This window comes from Balaenoptera physalus, assembly GCF_965194825.1.
Source record: "Balaenoptera physalus genome assembly, chromosome: 11".
Lineage (NCBI taxonomy): Eukaryota > Metazoa > Chordata > Mammalia > Artiodactyla > Balaenopteridae > Balaenoptera > Balaenoptera physalus.
The window spans coordinates 4,785,258-4,810,735 of record NC_138896.1 but is presented as its reverse complement, the minus strand read 5'-3'; the positions used below and the strand labels follow the sequence as shown (position 1 = coordinate 4,810,735).

The window sequence follows — 25,478 nt, the reverse complement described above, 5'->3', positions numbered from 1 at the left end:
GAACGTGAGGGCTTTAAATAGAACCTGAATCTTATTACAAGGAAAAATAAGGCAAGCATTATTGGTGGGCAACCAGATTGTCTGCTACAGCGGCTGTGGGTTCTTCTGTCATTTACTGTGATGGAGACCTGGTGATCTCTCTTCTAAAAACTTGTCCAAGTCTCCTATGTGCTGTTGTCCCCTCCTGTGTCCTTTGTCCCTGTGGGTTTATGCCATTTTGTTCCTTTTGTTCATTTTGTTCAGGATCCCTGAAGGGAGAGGTGAAAAATGTGTGTTCAGTCTCTCTCCCTGTTTGGAAGCCTGCAGCCAGTGTGTCTCAAACTGTGAGCTGTAACCTGTGAGCGAGCTACGTCCAGTATTTTAACAGATGAAACAGAGTAGAAAATACCAGATTGTATGTATTGCACAGAGTAAGATTAAATATTGTTTCAGTTGAGTATGCCTATGTTGTGTGTACTGGCTAGAGATGTAAAACGTGTTTCTTGTTAGCAGCTGCACACAAAATTATTTGGGAAGCATTACTTTAAAGAAGTCTCTTCTGAGCAATACTATCTTATTGGGGTTGGTTTTACAGGTACGTGAGGCTAAGAGAACGTAGCAAGCCCACCCAACTCCAATGGGCATGAGCTACTGTGTGGTATACGTATAAGAACAGTTCACTCCCACAGAGCAACTCAAAACCCCACGAAGTGCATGTGTTACTGTTATCATGTTATTCATTTCTGTGTCCCCAAGGAAGAAACGGCACTCTGGAAATATGCTTAATGCCCAAGCAAGCAAGGCAGCAGGCTGGTGGGCCTGAGAGGCATGATTCTGGACACCGAACGTGGAGCTTGGCTAAGTTCTGCTCCCCTCCCCCTCCCACCGTGGTCAGGGCTGGGTCACAGCATGCACTGAGTGTCCAGGGTAACCTCAGCAAACATCTCTCAAAAGGCCGCATTCCCCAAATGTTTGGAGAGCCTCCGACCAGAAGAGATGCTAGGCTTCTGCTGAGTTACATAACGTACTAGGATCATGGTTTGCTTTCAAGGCCTATTTTCACTCAATCTTGCCCTTTCTGGGCAGTTGTATTCAGCAAAGACTGATGGGTGTATTTCCTATGCCTTAAGATTTTTAGGAAGTGAAAACTTCCTTCTGTCCGGGTAAGGTCACCATCAGCATGAAACCCTGGTACCTAGTTCCCGTCCCTGGGCTGTGGGCCTGGCCTGGAGGCCCCCACAGTCCGGCCCCCTCACGGTGGTGGTCCACCTCTTCTGCTGCCCTTCCTGTGTCCCCTTGTCATTCTCGTTACACGATGTTTTCTGCTTCCCATTTTTCAAATTCTTTTTTTTTAGAAATATCTTTGACACAGGAACGTTATATCTATTTAAAGTGTACAACCTGATGTTTTGATATATGTAGACAGTGTGAAAAGATGCCCACAACCAAGCTAATTAACACGTCCCTCACCTTTCTGGAGTTACCACCGAAAGTGTGTGTGTGTGTGTGTGTGTGTGTGTGTTTGTGGTGAGATGATTTCCTTTTAGCTCTATCCTCTTTGCAACTTCCAAGTATTCAGTAGAGTCACCATGCGGTACAACAAATCTCTAGATTTCTCTCTAGAACTCACTCATGTTGCATAACTGAAACCCTTTGACCAACACCATTCCATTTCTCTTCCCCCTCTTCCCTGCAGCCACCGTTCTACTCTCTGCTTCTGTGCATGTGACTATTGTAGATTCCAGCTACAAGTGCAATCGTATAGTATTTCTCCATGTCCAGCTTACTTCACAGAGCACAGTGTCCTCCAGCCCCATCCGTGTGGTCACAGATGGTGGCATCTCCTTCCTTCAGGCTGAATACTTACTATATAACTTTGTTTCTGCTGCCTAGGTGATCGGAGAGGAATGAACCCCAGTCCTTCCTTATTCCCCGCATCAAGAGCCAATATTCTTTACTTCTCTGTATTTAAAAATTAAAACAGAAAGACCTGGAGTTCTCTTATGCATTGTCCAGCTTTTAAATTGCTGTCAGTGGAAAACTTAGTCTGAATACCGTGCCTGGTGCTGTTGGAAGTTGGAAACCCTCCCGACAGCGTGAGGTTCCCATTCAGTTCCAAGCGCGTCCTATTCTAGATGGTGAGTGTTACTTCTATAATTAGCATGTCCCCAGTTTAGAGGCCCAGCAGTCCCTTTCCCTTGGACCATTGGATTGAAGAAGGAGGGAGGGGGAGGGCCCAGAGGCCGACCTGATGGCCATGTGGGCAGAGCTGGGGATGCTTGGGGGTCCTGGCACCGTCCGTCTTGCTGCGCTGCCTGACCAAGACCTGTGCTTGGCTTTCAGTGGGCAGGATTTGAAAACAAAACACGTGAATGGTGCTCGAAAAAAGTAATCGTTCCATAAAGAAACGCAGGCATAGCGACAGGCTGAACCACAGCGCCGTCAGTGGGGGGACCAGCTAAGGACTCGCCTGCTGGTTCGAGGCCAGGCTGCATCTTGGGGAGGAGAGGAAATGAAAATAGGGGTGGAGAAGGGAGTGAGAGCCTGGGCCTGTGCGCCTGCTGAGACCTCAGTGCTGGGACTTCGGTCACCTGTCACCTTCAATTTGACACTCCCAAGCCTGTTAGGGCAGAGCCTGTCATTTGAGTCTCGCAGGCCTGTGGCATCGGGGATGGCGCTGCCCCCAAGGGCTTGTGGGAAGAAATGAATACCTGGGTTGCACAAACGCCCTTACTCCTTCCCCTGGTGACCTGGACGGAGGTGAGGCCCGGCCACGCTCTAGATTCTGCTTGTCAGTGCGCCGAGCTCTCCACTCCGCAGGGCAGCCCGGGAATCAGAACGAGAGGTGCTGTGGGGAGAGGGACAGAGCCCCATCCTCGTTGCCGGGAGCCCTTTGCGATGCAGAGCTGCTCTTGCAGGGCACGCCCCAGCGCCAGCTCGCGTCTATCCCGTGGAAGCAAGCCTCTCTGGCAAGGCCCGGGGCTGCGAGCTGGGAGGGCGATACCCACTCCTCAGAGCCAGGCTCTGCCCTCAGAACTGGGCCACCTCATAGACCAGCAAAGATGACAGATCCCGGCTGGTGGGGTGGGATTTCGTCCTTCCTCGTCAAACCCAGGCCTTCCCCCCGACATCCCTGTCTGCCAGCCTCAGGGCACTCCTTTGTCCTCTCGTTCCAGAAGGCTGAAGAGCGAAGGGACACATGGTACCTCGAGTCTCCCCACACCCCTCTCTGTTCGAGGTCTGGGCACCGAACTGGCTGATCGGCCCAGACCATCAGATGCAGGCTCATGGGGCAGGAGGTGTCGGCTTCTCTCTGGGGCCTGTGTCTTCCCGGGTTTGTATTCCTGGCATGTGCTGGGACATGCAGCCTGGCTCTTCCAAGAGCAGTGTCTCACGGGCACAGCTTTGGCTTGGGGGGATGTCTCTCTGTCTTCCGCCCCGGCTCTCCCTCGTGTCTTTCTAACTTGTTTTTCTGCTGACAGCGGAACCCTAGTGCTTTTGCTGAGACGCCCTGCCTGTAATTGGAAAAGGAGCCAGCGCTGAGTTATAGGTTAGCACACGCTGCCCTCTAATGGCTGCGTCTTCTACTTTCCCAGCTCCCCTGGCAACAGCTGCCCTAGGCCTTCTTGGAGGTCCACAGCAAGATTCCTTCCCAGTAAGCTGGCTCTTTCCCTTCGCTCAGCGCAAAGAACCAGCCCTTGCTCTTGGGAGGGGTTGGGGGGATGTCAAAAGTCAGGCGGCTTTGGTGTGTCTTGCTGTGAAGAAAATGGTCCAGCGTTCCCCTGCCAGATATGAAATAAGTGGATTCTTCTAGCCCAGGAGCTCGGACCAGCCTATCCCATGGCTGTGCCGCCCACCTGCTCGCTCGCAGTTCCTTGCCGGGCCTAGAGAGGGAAGTTCAGGGCCTGTCCTCTGTGCACCCAAAGTGGCTTCCTTCCCCCACCCTTCTGGTCAGAGGGGCGCGGGGCAAGGTGAGGGGTGGGTGTGACGCACGCCTCAGCCTTCCCTGTTCAGCCTCGAAAACCAGCTCCAATGCTAAAAGGCGAGGGAGGGAGGACACACAAACCTCTTGAAACAACATCTCTTGAGTTAATGTTTGAAGAACCTGGAGAAATTGGTTGGACATAGTCCAGTTCTGTTTTGAGGGGAATCTGGGACCTAGTTAAGGAACAAAGTTCACGGGTGTGGGAGGAGAAACTGGGAAACATTTTGTTCTGGTAGCTGGAAAGCTTATCTCCAGAAGTGATGGAAAGAAGCTAAAAGAGGAAAAGACTCGTGTTTTCCTCCAAATAAGCCCAAATCTGGCAAAAGTAAAGCATCGTGCTTGAGCTCTGCCGCTCAGCCGGAAATGATGTGAAAGTGAGTTTTCACGAGTTTAGAGTGTTTTATAGAGTGAAGCTCCTTGGGGAAAAAAGACTCACTGTGAAACGGAGTTTGGAGCTGGCCGCCTTCAGCTTTTCTTAAATTGCGGGTGGTGGTCACAGAGGTTGATGCGCTAATTCCCAGGGAATTGAAACCACTGTTTGGCGGGGGCAAACATGGCTCTCTTCAGCCCAGGGGAAGGGACACAGAGACCAGAAAGGGGGGGCAGATTGCACTGAAATTTGAATTATAAGCCTGGTTTTCATGTGGGGTTTAAGCAACTCATCACTTCTGATATGGTCGCTCTTTGTAGCAATGGAAAAGAGGCATTTTTATTTTATTTATTTTGTATTTTATTTGGGTCTCCAGCTGCAGAAAGTCATCATTCAGAAACACATCTTTCCCCACTCAGCTTTTTCTCTCCTTTCTGAAAATCTTGAGCAAATTCTGAAAAAAATTAAAATTAAAAAAAAAGGTTCCTCTCTTTCGACAGACCTCACCTGGAATTTGGGCCTTGCTCGTCTTTGGATGCCTGATGGTGCTGACCCAGCCTCAGAGGTGTGCAGAATCTTTCTAAAGGTGCTGTGTGCATCCCATCCGGGCCGGACAGAAGCAGCGGTTCCCGCTGCGGATTCTAAGGGCCCGGCAGGCAGAGGGTGAAGTTCCGAGTGCTGGCTTTTCCAGGGAGCAGAGCCGGCTCTGAAATAACACGTGTATTGTCCACTCCAAGATTTGTTTTATAGCCACGCCTCCCCCCGCCCCTCCCCCCGCCCCTCCAGCGTAAAGATGGCACCGAGGCTTTGGGAGGTGTTCTGTCCTGTTCAGCAGGAAGCCCTTCTTCCGCCATAATATTTCATGCAAGGCCAGTTCCAGCTCTGAAGAGAGAAGCGTCTCCCCAAAGCTGGGCTCCTGCTGAGCTGCACACACAGCTCCCTGGTTTTATTTGGGTAAAATCAAAGGTAAACAGAGGGCCCTGGCCTTATCCGTGATGTTTAAAACAAAAGAGTGTGATTATTTAAAGAATACCTCTAAGAGTTCTTGAAATTCCCGGCATTCCATGTTTCCCTGTGAGTGTTCTCACTGTGGTTAGGGGAAGCTGGCCTGGGGAAGTGCCTGAAATGCCCAACAGCAGGACCACGACTGTCGGAGTGTAACTGAGGCTCCAGCGCAGCTGAGGTAATAGGGCCGCACCATCCAGGCGGGACGTGCATCTTCTCGGCTTTGCTTCTTGGTGGGATCAGACTTTTCTTCTCCCAGCCTCAGGGTCCCCCTTGGGGGGGTGGAGATGTTGCGAGCATTATTTTAGAAGTCCAACGCTTAGCATTTATAAGATAGCAATATGATTATTTTGTAAAAGTCTGGATGAAAAGTACCCAAAGGAAATGAGATGTAGAACTGGCTTCTTCGAGCCCTGTGCCTCATCCGGCTTGTGGTCAGGTAAGGGAAGGAACTGGGGTAAAAGTAGAAATAAAAGCTTTGGGAGGAAGATGAAGAAACAGAGAGGGGAGAACTAAGACCTCTCCTTCTGGAGAAGCTAGTTCCCATCACAACCTGAGCCCGTGGAGGTGTGGGGAGCAGACCCTGGGGAAAAAAGAGGATGGAGGAGGGTTCAGCTCTGCGAGGCGATCCAGCAGCGGATAGAATCTGACAGAGCCCCGGGCTTAGGGTCTGGACACCTGCGGAGAGAGGTTTTGCCTGGGAGTAGATAAGGGGACCTGGGGTGGGGTGCAAACTGGGAACGAAGCCAAAGTTACCAGTCTGCCAGGCTGAGAGGGGCCTTGGAACACCAGCCTGTTAAGCGCCTGATTAATGAGTAAGCTGCGGGCTGTGCGGGTCAGGGTGCACCTGGGGTTCCCCTAATCCCCACCGAGCTCGCCCCTGGGCTGCTCTCCACACACCCAGGCTTTTCCACTCTGCCTGCTTGACTCAGCCCGCGTTGTACTGAGCAGCCCTTGGGGGAAGGGACCCCTGGGACAAAGTTTTAAAGAAACCTGGCGTTTTTGGGGTGTTTGTTCTTGTCCATTAGCAGAAGTGGCAATGAAAACAAAACGAGGAGTTGCTTCATAAACTTGAGAGCCCCAGATGTTCTTAGGGAACAAAACATGGGCAAAAGTGAAGTCAGTTGTATGTTATTACAGACTTCAGATTATCTTTCATCCTCGTGGCCTTTCCTGTAGAATTGGATTTTTATTTTTGTTCATATCATTTCTTTTAACCTTTAAGTATAATATGGGGAGTGGGGAGGAAGAATTGGATGAAGGCAGTTATTTTACAATATTTAAAAAATAAAAAAAAAATGCATTCAGAAAAGTGCCAAAAGCCTACATGTGTAATTTGCTAACAGTTCACAACTTGAAAACACTCATACAACCAGCACTTAGACTAAGGAACAGGACTTGACCAGCAGCCAGGAGGTCCCCTTTCCAGACCAGCCCTCATCTCGCACCATAGTTTAGTGCTGCCTGTTTCTTTTTTCCCTTTATTAAAAAATTACTTTTTAACTGCGGTGAAAGATGCAAAACATAAAATTTATCATCTTAACCATTTCTAAGTGTCCAGCTCAGTGGCATGAAGTAAATTCATATTGGGCCACCATCGCCACCCTCAATCCACAGACCTCTTTTCTTCTTGCAAAACTGAAACTGTCCCTGTTAATCACTAACCCCAGCCTCTGGCCCTCACCATTCTGTGTCTATGAACTTGCCTGCTCTAAGGACCTCATATAAGTGGAACCAAACAGTGTTTGTCCTTTTGTGACTGGTTTATTTCACTGAGAGTAATGTCCTCAAGGTTCATCCAAGTTGCAGCCTGTGTCAATTTCCTCCCTTTTTCAGGCACCGTGTTAATATCACTTTTGTTTATCCAGTCATCCACTGAGGGACACTTGGGTGGCTTCCACCTCTTGGCAATTGTGAATAATGCAGCTATGAACATGGGTGTGCAAATATCTCTTAGAGACCCTGCTTTCAATTCTTTTGGATAAATACCCAGAAGTACAGTTGCTCGGTCATGTGGTAATTCTATTTGCGAGTTTTTGAGGAACCTCCACACTATTTTCCACAGCTAGTTTTGCCCGTTTTAAACTTTCTATGCGGGAACTGTTCAGTACACACTGTTTTGTCTGGCTTTTTTCGTTCGACTTTGTGTAACTCAGTTTTTGTTGATACGTGTTTAACAGGCATCCAGGTTTTGTAAGAAGTTATAATGTACTTGATTTTTATTTGTCTGTGTTTCATATTTTAATTGAAATATAGTTGATTTACAACGCTGTGTTAATTTCTGCTGTACAGCGACGTGATTCAGTTATACGTACATACCCAGACATACGTTCTTTTTTTAAATATTCTTTTCCATTATGGTTTAAGCACAGAATATTGGCTATAGTTCCCTGTGCTGTATCCCATGTCTTCTTCTTTTTTTTTTTTTTTTTAAAGTTATACAATTTTTATTTATTTATTTATTTATTTATTACTGTGTTGGGTCTTCGTTTCTGTGCAAGGGCTTTCTCTAGTTGCGGCGAGAGCGGGGGCCAATCGCGGTGCGCGGGCCTCTCACCGTCGCGGCCTCTCTTGTTGTGGAGCACAGGCTCCAGACGCGCAGGCTCAGTAGTTGTGGCTCACGGGCCCAGTTGCTCCACGGCACGTGGGATCTTCCCAGACCAGGGCTCGAACCCGTGTCCCCTGCATTGGCAGGCAGATTCTCAACCACTGCGCCACCAGGGAAGCCCCTCCCATGTCTTCTTAAACTATGTTTTCTTAGGTAGATCCTTCCAGTTCTACGATTAACTGTGTAGCATTTTGTAAGAGTTTTGAGTGGAGTGGTACATTTCCTCTTTCACTCTCTACAGAAGCCTCTGCTGGACACAGGTGGAGGAGTTATGGTAGGTTCTGTGATTCAGGCCCCCCGTGGGGACATTAGCTGCTTCTCTGCTTCTGCCACTCTCACAGAGTTCGCAGCCCGGAGAGGCAGACACCCAAGTGAAGACTCCTGCCCACTCCATGAGCCAGGCCTACTCTGATGGCAAATGTCCAATGTGAATGTCGATTCTATAATTTTATGATGGAGTACTTTGATCGGCTGCTCAGTTACCCTGGTGACAACTGGCTACATGTGATACAGTACCTCAGGCTTCCACGCCTCTTCTCAGCCAGATTTCTTCATGAACCCTTCCATCCACGTCCACCCAATAAAAAAACTCCTGTTGGAATTACGTATTTGCAGAACCCCCGAAGCACCTATGGATTTCATCAAAGACTTTCCTTTTATTAACCATTTCTGTAGAGAGCTGAGTGTGAAAAGTATCTCGTAAGTCAGAGGTGTGAACCTCAGCTTCGAACAAGGTCCTGTTTAAATGTTCCAGCGAGTTCCAGGGATGCTAAGGGAATAAGGAAGCGTGTCCTAACTTGGTTGTTTGGAGGCTGGCAGCCGCATAACAGTAAGAGTTTCCCAAGAGGAAGGCACTTCCAGGAATAGAGCTGAGGTCCCCTCCCTAGGCCATCAGCATTCCTTCCAGGCTCTCCGGTAATCTGGGGACGTGGTGTGGTGGAGGCGTGATCTAGTTAGGTGGAGTCAGGGGTCCTGGGTTTGAGTTCTTCCTCTGACATTTACCAGAAACGTGATACTGAGTGATTATCTCCACCCGCATGGACTCTTGCTTTGTCCACTTGTGGAAACAGCATAATTTATAGAGATCTTAAATTGCCTGTTGTCTTTTTTTGGGGTCTCCACTCCCAGAAGTTCAGGCTTTTGAGCTTCTTATCTTGCTGGAGCTTTGTGGTGCAGGACGGAGAGAAGAGTTTGCCTGAATTGAAACCCACTGTCCTGGATTTTATTTTGAAAGCTTGAAGTCATTCAGGAGATAATGCTAGCTGCTGCTGGGAGAATGGGGTGTGTGCCTGGGGGAAGTGGTGGGGTGATTGAGGCTGGTGCTTTTCGTTTTGTTTTGGTTTGGGTTTGTTTTTTTCAGTGAGAGGGAAAGCTGCGGAGCAGAGAGAGAGCTTTCCTGCAACCAGGAAAGAGTCGGTGGGTTGGGGTTTGCAGATGGAGCCCTAAGAATTTGAGTCCTGTGCTGTCACCGTCCCAGTTCTCGGGAAGGTGGCCAAACCTTGGTTGGTCCTTCCTATAAGCAGCATGCAGACCCCTTCCAGGTACCAAGTGGGCCAAAGCAATGGCCCATCAGGGATAACCAGGGGGACAGAAAACCAGAGGGGCTACCTTGAATGTTCTTCTTTGCTTACAACTCTGGGACCTTTACCTTTTGAACAACCGAAGGAACTGGGGTGAGAAGTGATAGTGGAAAAAAAGGGCTAAGACTGAATTACTTTGATTTAATAAAAATGAAGAAATCAACATTTCTTATGACCTGAGTTTGTAGAGCAAAGTGCCTATTGGCCACATAAATAAAACGGAGACATCCTAGTGTCCAGCTAACGTGACTATTCTTTTTTTAATTTTTAAAAAAAGTACACTAAAGTGATTCAGTTATACATACATATATATATTCCTTTTTACATTCTTTTCCATTATGGTTTATCACAGGATATTGAATATAGTTCCCTGTGCTCTACTGTAGGACCTTGTTGTTTATCCACCCTGTATATAATAGTTTGCATCTGTTCATCCCAAACTCCCACTCCAGCCCTCCCTCCCCCTCCCTCCCCCTTGGCAACCACAAGTCTGTTCTCTATAACATGACTATTTTGGGAATTAAGGGAGGTGATGGAGGTGGGAAGCACTTAGCAAATCATGAAGCACCTCACCAGCTCCTATTAGGCCCTGGCTCTCCTGGCTACAGAGGAAGCTTCGGCCCCACGCTCTCTTACAGGTCGGTGGGAGTGGAAAGTTACCTCGGGGAGGTAGACTTTCCTGGGCTCCTGCGTGGGGTGTCCAGGGTTTGTTGCATCCATCAGACAGGAGCAGGATGTTGACAGCTGGGGCTGCTTCCTTTGTGGGATGGAGCCGGGCGTCGCCTCTAAATGCTGACACTGCAGATTTTGCTTAGTGTGTCACTTGAGGAGAGAGAGACTCTAAAATACCTGGGAGCAGGCATCGGAGATTTTCTGATAGATTCTGTGTCCACTCTGTCATGCCTCAGCTGTCGGGTCCATCACAATGGCAGATGGTGCTGACAAATGCTTGCTTAGCCTGTGTGGTAGCGAGTCACTCCCAGGGAAACTGGACCTGAGCAGGGAGGACCTTAGGGGGCAGCGTCTGAACCTGTGCTGACCAGTGGAAATCTAATGCCCCACAAGCTGAGCCACATATGTTATTTCAATTTTTTAAGTAGCCACATTATTAAAAGTTAAAAAAAAAAGAGAGGTGAAATTAATTCTTACAATCTGTTTTATGTAATCCAATGTATTAAAAATACTATCACTGTAATCATAAAAAATATAACAATAATATAAAAATATTCATGAAATATTTTACATTTTTTGTTTTGCATGTAAATGTTTGAAATCCAGGGTACAGTTTATACTCACAGCACATCTCAGTTTGGACTAGCCGCATTTCACGTGCTCAGTGGCCCCATCTGGCTTCTGGATTAGACGGTGCTGGTTTGTACCAGTGGTTTTCCTGGGGGAAGTCTTCCCTCTCATCAGGGGGCATTTATCAATGTTTGCAGATATTTGGGGTTGTCACAACTGGAGGGGGTGCTACTGGCATCTAGTGGGTAAAGACCAGGGATGCCACTAAATGTCCCACTATGCACAGGACAGTCTCCCATCCGCCACCGCCCCCCAACAAAGAATCCTCTGTCCCAAGATGTCAGTAATGCCGAGGTTGAGGAACCCTAGTCTAGACCAAGTCCCTCTCCCCCTTTTTTCCCCCGCAGCAGTGAGAATGAGCCAGTTGGTGGCAGGACAGGTGCTGACACACAGGTCTCCTGAGTTTGGCCCCAAGGCATTTCCCTAAGTCCCCGGTGGCCTCCTTCAGGCGGCGACAGTAGTGGGTGTTTCCAACCCTTTCTCCAGCACAGCTCAGTAGATAAGTGACAGCACACAGGCCACGGGTAAGAAACCAAACCCCTCCAGAGTTCCACATCACAAAAGAAACTTTTGTGCTTCATGAAAATTTAGGGAAAATTCATACACTTGAAGACCAGCCCGAGAGACAAAGGAAATGCTGAGGTCAGCAAGGAGCCTGTAGCTGAAGCTGGGCCAGCTCTGGACAGGGGTTGCAAAGCACAGGGTGTCGGGAAAGCATCTTCCAATTAGAGACGACCAGGAACTGTTTTCTGAACATCCATTTAAATGTTTATTCTCATCAGTCAGTGAAAAGCTGGAAGCCACAGCTTCAAATTCCAATGACCAAGTGTGCTTCCCCTCCCTCGGTCTCCTCAGGGGTCCTTCCCCCGCAGAAGTTTGCAGATACGGAACTTTTAGAAATGTCTGTAGAAGTTGGTAGGAGAATGAGTGAGTGAAGGAGTGAATGAATTGCATGGAACAGCTTCAGATAGAAACTAGCCTCCCTCCCTGTTTGTTTCGATGTTAAGTAACCTGGTTCTTTTCTATTCTTTCTGGACCTTCGGCCTCCTTTGTTGGCGTTGCTGCTCTGGCCTCCCTATCTGGGCATCCAGCGCCAACTGTGTTCCTGCGTTTGTCTGGATGACCTGATTTCACCTCAGGAGGTGAAGCTGTGAGAGCTCCCTGGGCGCCCTCCTCCAGCCATGGGCCAGGCCCCGGGGGTCCTATAAAAAACGTCCTTTCCCGGGTCCCACACTCCTGGAGATGGTCAGACCTCGCTTCCTGCATCAGTGACCTCTGGGCACTTCTTGTGCCCATCCAGCCTCCACAGAGAAGGCGCCCTTTCTGTGTGGTCCTGCCGACCAGGAGCCCTGCAGGGAGGCACGCTTTCTACCTGCCATATACTTGCTGGTTGACAAACTCTAGGCAGCCTTTTGTCCACTCAGCTGGTGCTTTAAGACTGTTGCTTGTTTTTGCCCCCTTTGTGCGTTTTGCAGCCCGTCAGCTCAGTAGATGATGTGTAAGCGGGGCTCAAACCAGCTCTGGCCACTGTGTCGTTAGTTCGTGTTAAGGGCAGAGTTAGAGAGACGCTCAGAGCTGTTTAAAAATGAGACTGGAGAAGCCGTGTGGCCCTCACACGTGGCTCCTTCCCCAGCCCTGTCTGTTTAATGAGGGGCTGGCCCCAAAGATGCAGAGCTGTTAAGAGGCTGAGGGATCCTTGGGAATTCCCAGAGGTCTGACCCATGGCTGCATCCTGGCCTTTCTCCTCCATGGTCCCTATTTTTCTCAGGCATCAGCAGGAGACTGAGAATCCCTGGGTGTGCTGGGTGTCGGGTCATAGGCTCCAGAACAACAGTCCCAGCCCTGGGACATGGAAAATATGATGCCTTAAGCTGAGAACTGGAGGCTTGTCTCGGAAAAGAGGAAGAGCAAATTACTTGGAGATGGATCAACCTCCTTAGTGACCGCCAGTGGTGGGGACAAACTCCTGGTCCCACGAAGCGGCTTCATGGGCACTGCCAGGGCACCAGCTCCTGGCTCCATGCTGCTTCCCACTCTGCTCACGTGGTGAGCTCGTCCATGGAGAGGGGCACTGTCCCAACAAGGGGATTGCTCCGTCCACTGACCAAGTGTAGGTGAAGCCCTTTCTAGACACCGAGAGCTGCTCTCCTCAGGGAATTAAAGGATGTCTTTTGCAAATGATTTTCCTTTCTTCTTCCTCATCTCCTCATTATGTTATTTACTTTAAACAATATACACAATGTCTTTCTTAAAGAAGACGAAACCTAGAATCTAGGGATCTATTTTCAGCACAGTGGCTTTTCCCAGATCGCTCCCGAGAGCTCGGCTTCATCTTGACAGCCTTCGGCTCTCCTGAGCTGAACACAAGGCCTGCCTGTGAGGGGTAGCTGCTCTGCCTCGGCGACTGTGGGGCAGCTGGGTAGGGGTAGACCGAGGTTTCCCTGCTGCCATGCAGCAGTTTGCAAACCACCTCCCCAGGCCAGTGGCTCCTGCAGCTGGACCTGGTTGCATGCAATTCTGCAGCGTTGCCTGGACTTCAGACAGATGCCAGGACTGGTGCATACTCCCTAATGCAAACACTAAAAGTAATGGGAGAAAGCGATCCCTTTGCACCCGGGTCATGGTTTTGCAGTCGTGTTTGCTGACCCAGCACATCACGTTAGCTGCATCCTTTTTGTTTTTTTTTAATAAATTTATTTATTTATTTATTTTCGGCTGAGTTGGGTCTTTGTTGTTGCTCGCAGGCTTTCTCTAGTTGCGGCGAGCGGGCTACTCTTCTTTGCGGTGCCCAGACTTCTCATGCGGTGGCTTCTCTTGTTGCAGAGGACAGACTCTAGGCACGCGGGTTTCAGTAGTTGTGGCGCACGGGCTTTGTTGCTACCCGGCACGTGGGATCTTCCCAGACCAGGGCTCGAACCCGTGTCCCCTGCATTGGCAGGCGGATTCTTAACCACTGCGCCACCAGGGAAGCCCCGTTAGCTGCATCTTAATGAAAACATTTTTGGATGGGGATGCGTGTCACGAGTGCTTTTATTAAACTGATTTCAGCATATCATTGAGCCTGGTTCTCGATGCGGCACAGGGCTTCCTCTGGGGGTGCAGAACGGCCACTTATTCCTCAAGGTGGCCTCGAGGAAGTTAACGTCAAGGAAGGTCACCTCTCACTCTTCCTGCTCCATCTCCTTGCTCTGCTGGCTTTATTTTTACTTGAAGAGACAGCACAATGTTTTGCTGGAAGGTGAGTGCCTGGGAGAGTCATTTTCGGGGGGAGGAAGTGGGGATATTGGCACAAGGAAAACCTTACGTTCTAACGGCATTTGTTTGTCTAGGCTTTTTCCTGCTGTGGCTCAAAAAGTTGGAAATTCGGTCTCCTTAGGAAGGTCGGCAGTTTGCTTTAACGGTACACAAATGGGTCCTAAAACCAACCGCCCCCTGGCTGGTCTGGGTTGGAGGCCAAACTGAGCTATAAAAGCTCCTCTGTGCGGGGTGATAACTCCGAGATGCTACAGCCCGGGCCCCCCTTGGAAGGGTGCTGGTCCAACCCTGGCAAGTCATTACCATTCACTTTGCACGCCTCCCAGAAAGAAAACACCCTCAAACATCACCGAGGCGTTTCCAGGCCTCTGCTGTGCCGTCCTCCTGCCCCACCCGCCCCTGTTGCTGAGCAGAGCAGCCGGGTTTGAGCAGCACCGGGCCACCCCCTCACCCGTGTGCTCCCCAAGGGGGCTGGGGTGGGAAGAACTGGCCAGCGTTTCCTCTGTCATCCCTGCTGCCCTCACCCCCAGATCTCTCTTCTTGGCACTTAGCTCATTTCCCAACAGATTTCCAAAATAGAACTAAATTCAGATCATCAAAGAGCATTGCCTGGGGCAGGGCACATGCTAATCAGGCTGGGGCCCCAGACCCGCGCCTGACTCTGTTGGGCCCTCAGGGCGGTCCCTTGCTTGGCTCTGTGCCGCCCCCGCCCCCTGATCTGCGAGCCCTGGGAAAGCAGAGGGCCTGGCCTTCTTTCTCCTTCGACACTCTGACCACGTAGATCACAATCCAGAGGAGCCCAGACGGTCACGCAGCTCCTGCCTGGTCAGGACACGCGGGGCTTGGAAGAACTAGGACTTCGGTGTCCCCGAGAGGCGGTACAAGTTGAAAACGTAATGAGATGCACAGCAAGGTTGAGATTGGATTCATAAGTGACCGGTTTATAGGCTTTTCAAAGGGACCCAGGAAGTACTCGTATGTAAGCCTCTGCTCTGGGGCAGGGGACACATGAAGCAGACGGGGTCCTTGCGTTCAAAGAGCTTCCAGTCTGGGAGGGAAATGAGATGTGCAAGCAGCTGGCTGGCAGGTGAGAGACCTCCTCCCGCCCCCATGAGACAAGCCTTCCTGACCCACCTGCTTCCAGACCTTTCTCAGCCCAGATGGACACAAAGGACCACAGATTAGACTCCATTGGTCTTGGAGAGTAATGAATATGTTTGCTAAACAATTCAGGGGGCTGTGAAGAGGTGAGGGATTGGGCATTACGTGGACCAACGCAGTGGAAACTTCTGGAAAAAGGCACCCCCTGACCCATCTGCCTCTCTGGCTCCTGGCCTCCTGAGATGGATGAAATCTCTCCTCTCTTATTGTCCTGTGTCCTGCTGCTTGGCTGTCTCATTCCTCTCTCCCCTTGGCCACCTCACACCACATCCCCCCTCCCCCCTCCCTCCCCTACCCCCCACTTCCCTTCCTCACTTACTTTCTCTGCTTCTCTGCGTCGCTGCCTTCAATGGGCTCTTTTCAGTGGCTCTGTTGGCCCCTCTCAGCCTCTTCACAGGTTCTTTCCTACCACGTCCCCCATCAGTAAGGGGAAGCTTCAGGGGGGCAGAGCAAGCAAGGAGGGGGGGTCCTTGGTGACAGTGCTGAGCTTTACCTGGACCCCAAGCTCCTGGATAACGGCAAAGCTTAATCCTCCCAAGCTCTGTGACTGAGCTCTCCCACCTTGTGTGTTCTGGGGAATGACTTACTGCAGAGACCACCCTCCCCCCACAGACTTAGATAAGACCCACTGTTATGGGCTGAATGTGTCCCCCGCAAATTCATGTGTTAAGTCCTAATGCCCAACACCTCAGAACGTGACTATATTTGGAGATGGGTCTTTAAAGAGGTGACTAAGTTAAAATGAGGTCATGGGGGGTGGGGCCTAAGCCAATGATTGGTGACCCTGTAAGGAGAAGATGTCAGGACACAGACACACACAAAAGGGAGACCACCTGAGGACACAGGGAGGAAGTGGCATCCACAAGGTAAGGAGAGAGGCCTCGGGAGAAACCAGCCCCACCAGTACTTCGAGCCTGTAGAACTGTGAGAACATAAATTTCTGTGGTTTAAGCTCCCTAGTCCATGCTATTTGTTACAGCAACCTCTGCTGACTGATACACCCACTCATTCTTGTGACCCCATGAGACCCCATGTTCACCTGTGACAAGGCCAGACACAGACCCTCCAAGTTCCCATCTTTGTTTCATAAGTGATTAGCTGAACTATTTGCCCCTCAAAACTAGCTAGACACAGGGGGAGACATCTCTTGTTCAGCTGACAGACTCCCTTGATTATAAAAAACATCCCAACTGTGAAATCACCCACCTGTGACTTGTTCTCTCCTCCCTCTGAAAGTCTAGACACATCCATAGCCGAGACACCCTGGTCTTCAGAGCTGGGATTCTCTCCCGACTGCAATAGCCTGAGTGCAGTCAATGCCTTTACCTCTTTGTTTTTCATTTTTTCACATTAGAAACTATTATTAATTGAGCACTTGCTATGGGTAAGACACCGTTCTAAGGACTATAACATGTATTATTTCACTTAATCCTCACAATAACCCTAGGAGCTGCGCATGTTTCCCCCCATTTTTTTGAAGAGGAAAGCAGAGTAACTTCTCATGTCCCATGAGAGGGCACGGCAGATTTGGGATTCACAGGCAGAGCTCTTTCTCTATATTCTGTGCTATGGCTATGAATTCTCCCACATTAACCATTAATACATTCATTCTTGCTATACTAATAATAGAGATGGAAAGTGCTCTGGAAGGCCAGGAATTAAGAGGTTGGGGAAAGCTTATGAGAAGGTGGCATTTGAGGGGTGTATTGGAGGCTGGAAAAGGCTTTGCTGAGTAGAGATGAGGAAGGACGTTGCAGGTCAAGAACAGGCTCTGTGTCCTTCAATTAGAATCGGGCTCTGGACTCAGGAGAGCTTTTTGGGACCAAGATGCAGACTTAGGAACCATCTGCATGGAAGCAATGAGGGATGTGAGAGAGCCTTCCAGAGCAGCAGGAGGATTGATGAGTTAGTGGAAAAGGAAAAAAGCATAGACTACTTTTTCAGGAAGTGTGATAGTAAACGAATAGAGAAAAATATGAAAATAATTGAGGGGCCAGCAGGCAGGGTCAAGCAAGTGCCTGAAAATACATGTAATGGTGACTTCCCTAACCCCTAGAAATATTGAGCTTCACTCTTCTCCAGGCACTGGGCTAAGCATAACCTTATCTGGTCCTTTCCCAAACCCTGTGAGGCGCGTATCATAACCATCTCTGTATTACCGATGAGGAAACTGAAGCTCAGAAAGGAACTTGCAGGATACAAAGCAACTGGAACGTTCATTCATACACGGCTGGTGGGAATACGAATTGGTACCACTGTCTTTGAAAACAGTTTGGCATTTTTAAAAAACTTTATTTATTTATTTATTTATTTATTTTTGGCGGTGTTGGGTCTTCGTTTCTGTGCGAGGGCTTTCTCCAGTTGCGGCAAGCGGGGGCCACTCTTCATCGCGGTGCGCGGGCCTCTCACTGTCGCGGCCTCTCTTGTTGCGGAGCACAGGCTCCAGACGCGCAGGCTCAGTAGTTGTGGCTCACGGGCCCAGTTGCTCCGCGGCATGTGAGATCTTCCCAGACCAGGGCTCGAACCCGTGTCCCCTGCATTAGCAGGCAGATTCTCAACCACTGCGGCACCAGGGAAGCCCAGTTTGGCATTTTTTACAAAGTTAAACATACACTTACCATAAGACCTAGCATTTGCTCTCTGAGTAATTCATTCTTTTCAAAAGAAATGAAAACATGTCCACGTAGAGACTTCACCACTAGTCTTCACAACAGTATTATTCATAGTAGCCCCAAAATGGACACAGCCCAACTGTCCATCCATGGGTGAATGGATAAACAAGTTGGGGTATCCGTACGATGAGTTGCTACTTTGGGGTATCCGTACGATGAGTCGCTACTTTGCAATTAAAAAAACCCCAAACTACTAAGATGTGCACTCACCATGGCTGAATTGAATAACGCATTATATTGAGAGAAAGTAGCCACGCACAAAAGAAGTACAAACAGCATACGACATGATTTTGTTTATATCAAACTCTTGAAAAGACAAATCTCATCTACAGTGACAGAAAGCAGATCAGTGGTTGCCCGGGGCTGAGCATGAAGAGGATTGTCTAGGAAGGGGCCTCGCAGGAGCGTTTTTGAGTGATTGAAATGCTTTTACCTTGACTGTGATGGTAGTTACACAGGTATACATTTGTCACGTAGGAGTATTTTATTGCATGCAAATTATAAAGTTAATATAAATTTAGAAATGAAAAAGAGTCACATGTACTGACATGGAATACTTTAAAAATAGGTCACAGAAAAATAAGCCTAGAATTACATTAAAAATAATAAAATTTTAATCACCTCCCCATCTATGTAAATGCATGGTGAAGGATCCAGAAAAAAATGCAGCAAAGTGTTAACTGGACGTCACCCAAGGGGAAAGGAGTGAGATGGAGGGGGACTTTCCTTTTACAGCTAGTATATGTTCCTTCTGTATCGTTTGGCTTTTATAATCAGTATGTATGTATTATTTGCATATTGGTTTTTAAAAAAAGGTGAAAAAAGAAACACACACAGAAAAACTCATGTCCCAATTCCCACGAGTCTGATGCCAGTTCTGACTCCAAAGCTGGAAGCTAAGAGCCGCTAGGCGTGGGGCCCCGCCACGAAGGACCACAGTTGCCTGCCCATCAACTCCAGGAACAGGGCACCAGGCAGAAGGGGCAGGGGTGCCCCTCGCACGCTCTCCTGGGCTCTGGCCACTCTGGTGGCTCCACAGGTTATGTGGCAACACAAACCATGTGGAGGAATGCCTCGGACACTCCCAGTGTCCCGTATAATTTGGCTGCAAAGCCAAGATAATTGTGAGCAATTTTTTGGTTGTTGTTGGTAAGTGTTTTCTAGGGACAACCAAATAATCTAGTTTCCTCTTGATCAGTGGCTCTTAACTGGGGGAAACTTTGCCCCTCAGGGGACATCTGGCAGTGTCTGGAGATCCTTTTGGTTGTCACAACCTGAGGGGCAGAGGTGCCACCAGCCCCTAGCAGGCAGAGGCCAGGGAGGCTGCTACACACCCACCAAGACAGGACAGCCCCACAGCAAAGGGTCATCCTGCGCGAAGTGTCAGCCCCGCCCAGGCTGGGAGACCCTGATGCAGGCAGCACTGCGTCTGTGATACTCTCCAATCTGACTCAAGAAATAAAAAGAAATCACCCAGTTTGCTTTAGTGATGGAAGTTGATGCTTATAGAAGTGTCCTGTCTTGAAGTATTACGAGCTGTAGTGTGGAAAGAGAAACAGAACAGTCTTCTTGTTTCTGGACAAAAGTTGGTCTTGGGCAAATACACGCTGTTGGGAGAGAACTTGGCCAGGAGCACGGTGCCCTGGGTCCTTGCTCTGCAGCACTGCCATGTGTCTTTGGGAGTTCTGCTCTCCTCGGGGTGGAAATAAGTGTCTTCGGCTCTCTTCTGGCTCTAACAGTTTCTCTTCTCTAACAAGTCCGTGCATGAGTCAGTGTGGAGAGTTGCTAAAGCACAACAGGAAGAAGGAAGGAGAAGCCCGTGGTGCTCTGCCCTTCCACACCCAGCTGTGCCCCCCGCGTGCCCGGCTTCCCCTCCCTACACGGGCTTGAGAAGCAGCTGTTGAGAAAGGCGGGGGTGGGGAGGCAGGAAGGCTGGCCAGGGGGAGGTCCCCAAAGGCTGGCCAGGGCACTGTGCCAACTCGGGGCAGAGGGACCTCTGTGAGACTTGCTTCCACACTGGGGTCCGGGGAGCTGTGACATGCCATTTATTCTCCAGAAAGAAATGATGACTGGCCCCGACATTTTGATGCCACTCTTTGAGAAGATCTATGCTCTTTTCTGGGACGAATTATCGCTCACTTTCTGTAGTTCTTATTAGTCTCAATTCCAGAAGCTGAATTTTTTTCTTTGGTATTCATGCAAGAGGTTTGAGTTGTTTTGTTTGTTTTGTTTTCTGAAACAACTGAGAATAGGTGATTCTAAAAATATACCTAGTAGACACTTTTTATAGGTCATCTATACACATGGTAAGACATTTAAATATGAAAAAGGGTATACAGTGAAAAATAAGTTTTCTTCCCATCTCCGGGGTAGATGTTCCTTGTTTTCTTCTCAAAATGGTCCCGGGGGAACTGAAGAAGTTGGAGAATTGCTGCTTTAGGGGAGCGAACACCAAACTGAGGGGGCTCTTTCTTGTGACGTCTTAGGAAAGGAGGCCGGAGGGGCCAGAGTCCAGGAAGATGACACTCAGTTCTGGACAGACATCCACAGTGAGACAGACCACTGCACACAGCTTAGGTGGTTGCCCTGATGCTCTGTTGATGGAAGAAAAGGAGAAAAAGTCAAAGGATAGGAACAAGGCAAGAAACTGAGGCTTTCGGAATTACAGGCTGGAGTTCTACTGGTTTTCTTCCGGAATAGTCCACACTGGTGTATTAGCCAACCACTTCTGTTTTTCCTTCTATGTCATCATTTTCAGAGTAAGTGCTTGGCTAATACAGGGAAGTAACACAAGTTAGAAAGAATAGGATAAGGTTTCTTCGTCTTCTGTGTTTTCTTAGAACTCTGTTGTCTTCTTTTTGTGTTTAGCGTGGCCTTTAGGGGCCGTTGGTGCCCCCAGTTACTCAGTGCCGGTGTATCACGCTTGAATCTCACTGGATTCCCGGGCGTGTGGGTACCCTGGGGTTCTGTGCTCCTGGCATCAGGATCGTATGAATGAGGCAACAGGGAAGGGTGGGCACCACATTGCATACGCCTCCCCTGCTCACGTGCATGTTTCATTGCTCCTAAAGAGCAATGAAAAACACAAGTTCAAAGATAAAATTATTAGAAATTTCAAGATGGCAACGGCAAAGCATTAAACCAAGCGTGGGACCCTTGTGAGCACAGGACCCTGTGAACCTTCACAGATGGACGACCTGTGAAGTCGCCCTGCTGGTCTGGATGTGAAACCAGGACTTCTAGGGGCTCTGGAGACCGTGAGACAAGATGCCTAGGGCCAACACCAGTGCCCTGAGGATGGGAGAGCCAAGAGCTGGAAGGAACTTGGGTTCCTGATGACATCATTGAACCACTGGTTTTAATCCCCTGGGAACTTACTGGACTTCTTATCACCTGAGATAAAAACGTCCTTGTTTTTAAAGCTGGTTGCAGCTGAGTGTTCTGTTTCTTGCAGTCAAAAGCACTCTAATGGATGTAGTGGGACATTCTGTCCTTAGTGGGTAAGCACCATCCTGTTTTACTTCCTTTTTCCTCCCTGGCTGTGTGTCTCTGCTCCCTGCTGCTGACAAAGGTGGACACATGAAACTAGGGTCCACCTACTCCATCCAGATAAGACTTTGGAACTTAGAAGGCTGAAGCGACCGAGCTGGCAACCAGGCCCTGCTGTCAGATTTCGGATGGAACGCCATCCCACACCATCCCCAGCCGAGACACCTGCCATCCTTAAGGTGCTGCGTTTACCTGCACTGCCCTCTTCAGGCCAATGGGTGACCTTGTAAGAGTCACCCGTGACCTGAAGAAGCCTGGTCCAGTCACACCCAGGGTTAAATCAACTCAGGGAGTCTCTCTGCCTCTCTGTGTTCGTTCCTCGGGCTTCCAACTTCTGGGTCATTCAATTTAGGAGTTAAAAAAAATTAATAGTAAAAAATTAGTAAATCTGAGACCCCCAGAAAGTGACCTCAGAAATCATTAGCTAAGCAGCAGAGCTATAGAAAATCCTTGCAGATACTTAGACAATTCTACCGGCCTGCAAACGTTTCCTCATCCTTCCTGGACTTGAGAAGTGCCCACACATGCCGAAATTGCCTCTGGGAATTGTACAGACTGGTCTTACAGACTCAAAGCCATCTCCCTTGTAATGAACACAAGTCGCTGGAGACCGCTGACAGGGACAGTTTGGCAATCTTGTTATCAACCCTCTCAAGTGCCTGCAATCCTTAGAATCACAGAAGTTTATGGTTGGAAAAGTCCCACAGAGTTTAAGCCCTACCTGATCCAGCCCTCCCGTGGAGGTCATTGAGACACAGGTGCGATCTGCTCAAGGTCAGCAGTTGATGCCTACCTGGGGTGAGGTGTTTTGATCTCCTGCCCGGTGCTCTTCCCAGCCCCCCTCCGCTCCCTCACCGCTCATGCTAATTTATTACAGGTCCTATTTCTACAGCCTACGCTGATTGGTTTAAGTTCACAGGACATTCTCTTCAGTATAAGATTACACCTTTTTTCCCTATTACTTCCCCCTCTCCTCCCTCCTGCCCCAAAGCCGCCGAGTGTCCAGCTGAGATCAGTTAAAAGGACCTTCCTGCCAAGTGGGTTCTGCCCAGGTGGCAGATCTGCAGAGCTGGGTCCAAGGGGAATCTTGTCTGTATTCTTTCTGATATGTGTTACACATCAGCCTTGAGCTAATTTTGTCAGGCTCAGAAATGTGCCCAAGTGACTCTGTGAATACTTAGAATAGCAGAATGTTGAATTTAGAATGTAGTCTTGCAGTTCTCTAACTATGCTCCAGGGAACCCCAGGGGGTTCCTTAAAGGGTGCCTTCTGTGAGCAGGTGGGCTGGGGAGCTCTAAGAGCAGGTGGGGTGGGGAGCTGAGCAGACCTTCTTCCCCTCCCCTGAGTCATTTTATTCAACTGGGGGCACTGGGGAAGATTTCTCAAGAAGAAAGGTTTCAATGCTACAAAATGGCTTATCACAATGGATCTGGTCCACCTGGAATACGATGAGATGACTGGATCCGGACAGCCATTTTGGATCATGAGACAGAAGCCATCTGTGGAGGGTGATGAAGCCACAATATAAGACAAACTCAAGCCCCACTGGTCATGGTCTGCCTAGGTTCATGGGAGAGAAAGCTCAATTTCTAACTAAATATGGGGAAGTGGAGGCTCGGCAGGAGGGTAGAGGAACTGTGATCTCTCCATGCAAAGGTGCACCACCCGCTAGTGACAGAGCAGGGCGGGAAAACTGGTCTGCAGGCTCCCCCTCAGGAGTCACCTTGTGGAGAGAACTCAGCGCCTCTAAGAGCCGTGTGTGTGGCTTGGCTGAGAGGTGGAGCTGCTGGAACCAGCTCTACGGTGGCTGCTCATCTGGGAAGGGAGGGGGACGAAATCAACACAGACCGAGTGACTACTGGGTGACAGACACTGAAAACCTATCCATGCCCTGGCTCCGAGCAGATGCCCCCAGCCCCTCTCCTGTGGCAGCCCCTTGGGACAGACACTGCCCTGCCTGCCTTTCCTCTGAGCCTCAGGACAGCAGCAGGAGAAGCTGCAGCCTGTCTCCGAGGTGCAGGCCCTGAGAAGGTAGGTGACACAGGGCAGCGCAGCTGGTAAGGGGCAGGGCCACCTCCAAACCGTCTCCTGGACCCCAGCCTGCTGTGCTGGGCTATACCACATCCCAAGACACTTCTTATTTTGTTTAAAGCCTCAGGAAGTCAGCAGCTGCCAGTAGCACATGAGCCTTCCAACTACTTGAAACTCAGTAACATAGAATAGAATAGAATAAAATAAAATAGAATAAAATAAAGTAAAATAGAATAGAATAAAATAAAGTAAAATAGAATAGAATAGAATAAAATAAAATAAAATAGAATAAAATAAAGTAAAATAGAATAGAATAGAATGGAATAAAATAGAATAAAATAAAGTAAAATAGAATAGAATAAGATAGAACAGAATAGAATAGAATAGAATAAAATAGGATAGAATAGAATAAAATAAAATAAAATAGAATAAAATAAAGTAAAATAGAATAGAATAGACTAGAATAAAATAACTTGAATTTTCCCTTACCCATCTGGAGAGTGGCAGGCCTGCCTCCATGCCCGTTCTCGCGGGGACACTGCCGTCATGAAGTGGAGTCCTGAGCTGCCTCCCTATCCAGAGGCTTCCATGAGTCACCACATGCAGCCCAGCCCGGCTGGAAAACATTGCTCATCCTGCCTCAGCTTTGGGCGGGTCTGGGAGCAGCTGCCGCCCCGGGGACCCGCGGGGCCTGTGAACGAGTGACGGGGCGATCACAGTCGTGTGCCGCGCAGGTCGAAGTGTGCATGAGGCGCCAGCCTTCCGTGGTGCAAGAAGTTTCCAACTGTCTTTCAGTAAATGGTGTGTCTCAACAGCTGCAGCAGCTCTGGGAGGCATTTCAGCTCAGTTTGTTTGCCCAGTTTGAGGCTTCTTTCTGCTGGACCCCGTCCAGCCTCTTGATCATCTAAATGTTCTTCGCAGAGACTGGGGGTCATTTTGAATAAGTGGGACTGATGTGCGTGCCGGGAGGGGAGGGGTGATGGGGAGAAGAACGGGAAGGGAAGCACGGGGGTCTGTGCTAACTCTCCTGGGATGTGTGACGCTGTCACCCCTCTGAACACCGGCCTTTTCAGCGCTCATACTCACCGTCTTTGTTCCCCGCTTTTAGGGGATGTGTTTAAAAGTCGGTGGTAGTGATGGGCCTGGCGGTGGGGTCTGAATATCAAGGCTTGAACTCGAGGCTCGCTTTGCCAGCTCTAGAGGTAAACACGCTGTCCCTCAATTTAAAAATTAAACCATAAATCTTTATGAAGGCATTCAAACTTAAATGGTAAACTGAATGAATTATTCCAAGTGAGCACAAAAACGTATGAAGAAATTCAAGCCACAGCCTCCTTTGGCATCTTTCTCCTTAATTTTTAACTAGTTATTAACTTACGATCATAGCCTCTCCCACTGGAAAGAGATACTTTTTGACATTACTTCTAAAGAAGAAACCGCCTCTCTGAGGCAGCTCAATTTGAATATTCCATTTATTTATTTATTTTTTTGCAAACTAAACAAAGGACAGGGCAATTCTCAGCAAAGTATCTCTGGGCAGATCGACGCCAAAGATGAGCCCTGGGGAGGGGCTTGGTGGCCCTGGCCCCTCGGTGGCTGGAGCGGCTGTGGTTTGGTCAGCAGGAGTGGCCGCTGCCTGCCCCACCCTGACCCCTTCTCACGTGGGTGAACACCTGGCAGTGTATCCCTGCTCCCCCCACCCCTGGGCTGGGCTCTGCAGCAACGGGGTGCATCCCTGGGGGCTGGGGGCTCCCATCTTCCGGGCTTTGTGAGCTGAGTGGCGGGTTGGAAGCAGCATAGTGAAAGTAACCTTCTCTGCTGCCGCGCTGCTTTCTGACCTGCAGGATGCCCTGCCCGCCTGTGCCCAGTGCGGGATTCGGGATGGAGCCCCGATGAGGAGAGGCAAGCTTCCAGGTGATGCTGCCGGTCTGGGGACCAGGTGTTAGGGGACAAGGAGCTGCCCTGTCCAGATTCCTGCATC

The 25,478-nt window shown here is 49.3% G+C and overlaps 1 protein-coding gene and 1 long non-coding RNA gene across 5 annotated transcripts in view; one reads left to right on the top strand and one right to left on the bottom strand.

The window, feature by feature from the left end:
• Positions 1-25,478, top strand: part of LOC309637972 (uncharacterized protein) — a 72,815-nt gene that overhangs the window by 15,865 nt on the left and 31,472 nt on the right. Inside the window, exon 1 of one of the 4 annotated variants that reach the window (XR_014250887.1) lies at positions 5,247-5,300. The exons of 2 other annotated variants lie outside the window; for them this stretch is intronic. Coding sequence is in view for 1 of the 2 variants with exons in the window: in XM_082413435.1 (XP_082269561.1) it covers positions 23,372-23,497 (126 nt within the window). In the remaining variant the exon portion in view is untranslated. Of the gene's footprint in view, positions 1-5,246; positions 5,301-22,140; positions 23,498-25,478 lie in introns of those variants that run through there. One more of the 4 variants, XM_082413435.1, reaches the window with a different exon arrangement.
• LOC309637983 lies at positions 20,174-25,179 on the bottom strand. Its single transcript, XR_014250916.1, has 2 exons — positions 23,987-25,179; positions 20,174-20,511 (listed from the first exon to the last, which is right to left on the bottom strand). It is a non-coding gene; the product is annotated as an uncharacterized lncRNA (long non-coding RNA).